This window comes from Loa loa (assembly GCF_000183805.2).
Source record: "Loa loa unplaced genomic scaffold supercont3.440, whole genome shotgun sequence".
Taxonomy (NCBI): domain Eukaryota; kingdom Metazoa; phylum Nematoda; class Chromadorea; order Rhabditida; family Onchocercidae; genus Loa; species Loa loa.
Window position 1 is genome coordinate 37,884 of NW_018108620.1, and position 1,879 is coordinate 39,762.

Consider the following 1,879-nt stretch of genomic DNA (forward strand, 5'->3'; position numbering starts at 1 on the left):
ATTCTATGCGACATTTGCGCCGACAAATTAATACAATAGTAAATTATATACCAAATTAGAAGTAATTTTTTTTAAAATTGAAATAAACATAAATGAGTCGTAGTTGAGAGTTCTTATGCAGTTGCTTCTTTAAAAGATTTAAAGATAAATTATGTATGTGTCATGTATGTATGTATGTATATATGTATATATGAATGAATGTATGTATGTATGTATGTATGTATGTGTATATATGTATGTATGTATGTATGTATGTATGTATGTATGTATGTGTAGTATATCTGTTTGTTCGCTCAACAGATTAAAGTTTAATTATATCTGAATGGATTTAATTCAACAAAAACGATAACAATGAAATGCTTTTATATGTTTAGTTCTTTTCTTACCTTTTATTTTATTTTTTCTTTTTTTTTTCAAAAATTAAAAAAATAAAGTTTTAAAAAATGACAAATATATTAATATATTGACATATTTAAATTCATTTCAAGTACGATAATGTTTATAAATTATTGATTTGATTTAAATTTACTTGATGAATTTTCCTTTCTTCTAAAATTTTAATCTGAAAAAAAGAAATAAGCGAAAGATTCGAAGCGTTATTGTAGGCGTCTTTTTTTTTGTTTTTATTTTGTTAAATTAAATTCTTTGAAATGCACTTTGAAAATTTGAAAATTTTGAAATTTGAACACACGTTGAATTTAATTCAATTATTACGAATTTCTTTTTCCTTTTTAAAATCATCATTGATTGGGTCAGTTTATCAAAATATTTCATTTGATAAATTATTTCAATTTTGAATTAATATATTCAAATTTCGAATATTTCAATTTTGCAATGGTATAATACACTTTCCACTTTCTGAATTCTCTAAATTTATATAAATCATTGTAATAATAAATACCAGTACCATTAACGTATTTGCTTTAATTCAAATTAAAATAAATTATTTACTGATAAATAGATTTCTTATCAGTTCTTATCCTAGCAATGTTAATTTAGTTTTCCAACTTTTTTTTTCCTTTGTTCCAAAATCAATAACATTCAAAAAATTGTATTATATTAAACTTTTAATTTTCATAGGCTCTTTTTTGTTGGCCGAAATTATACATTTTATAAAAACAAAAAATATATTTGTTCATATATTGCCAAAAAAAAAGCCAAGTAGCCCAAAGGTTATTTTGATATAGCCAAAATATCAAATTAAGCTTCTTCTACCACTTACTTATCCTGCCTTCTGTTTGTTCAATTTTTCATTTTAACATCGTAAAGATGATACTATTCAATGGGTCTGTGTATGTGTCTGTCTGTCTGTTTGCCTTTGTGTACATATATGTAAATATATGTGGTGTACATTCTTTTATCTCCTTATTACTTGAATATGTTGTTCTTTCCGTAAGAAAAAAAAAAAAAGAAAAAAATAGATAGGAAAACAAGCTTCTATGAAAGTTTTGATAAAAAAAAAAAAGAAGCAGTTGACATAATAAATAACAAATCGATAAATGAAGAGATAAAATCAATCGATCAGACATATATATATATATATATATATATACCTGTTTTTTGACTCATTTCAAGGTATATCTAAACTATACATTCACATCATAGTTCATTTCTAATTTCTTACAAAAAAAAAATTTTTTTTCTCTCTTTTCTCTCTCATTTGATTTGATCTGATCAATTGATAAACTTTTTTTCCCTCTCATTTTATCATCTTATCACTACTTATATCAATAACAACATTTCTTGTCTTTGCGATTACTTTCTTACTTTTCATTAATTTTCTATCATTCATAAAACTTTTGTTATTGTTTAACAATAAGAAATACTTTTAATAATAACTCTTATTCTTTTGTATTTCATTTCCAGTTTATAAATTCTA

The 1,879-nt window shown here is 22.7% G+C and overlaps 1 protein-coding gene across 1 annotated transcript in view; it reads right to left on the reverse strand.

Annotated features, from left to right (window-relative positions):
- Nucleotides 1-1,867: 1,867 nt before the first annotated feature.
- The window catches only part of LOAG_13041 (hypothetical protein), a gene marked incomplete at its 3' end in the record, with an annotated part of 1,422 nt that continues 1,410 nt past the window's right edge, over nt 1,868-1,879 (reverse strand). The window contains exon 2 of the mRNA XM_020448641.1: nt 1,868-1,876. Within this exon, the coding sequence (XP_020301234.1) occupies nt 1,868-1,876 (9 nt within the window). The remainder of the gene's footprint in view (nt 1,877-1,879) is intronic.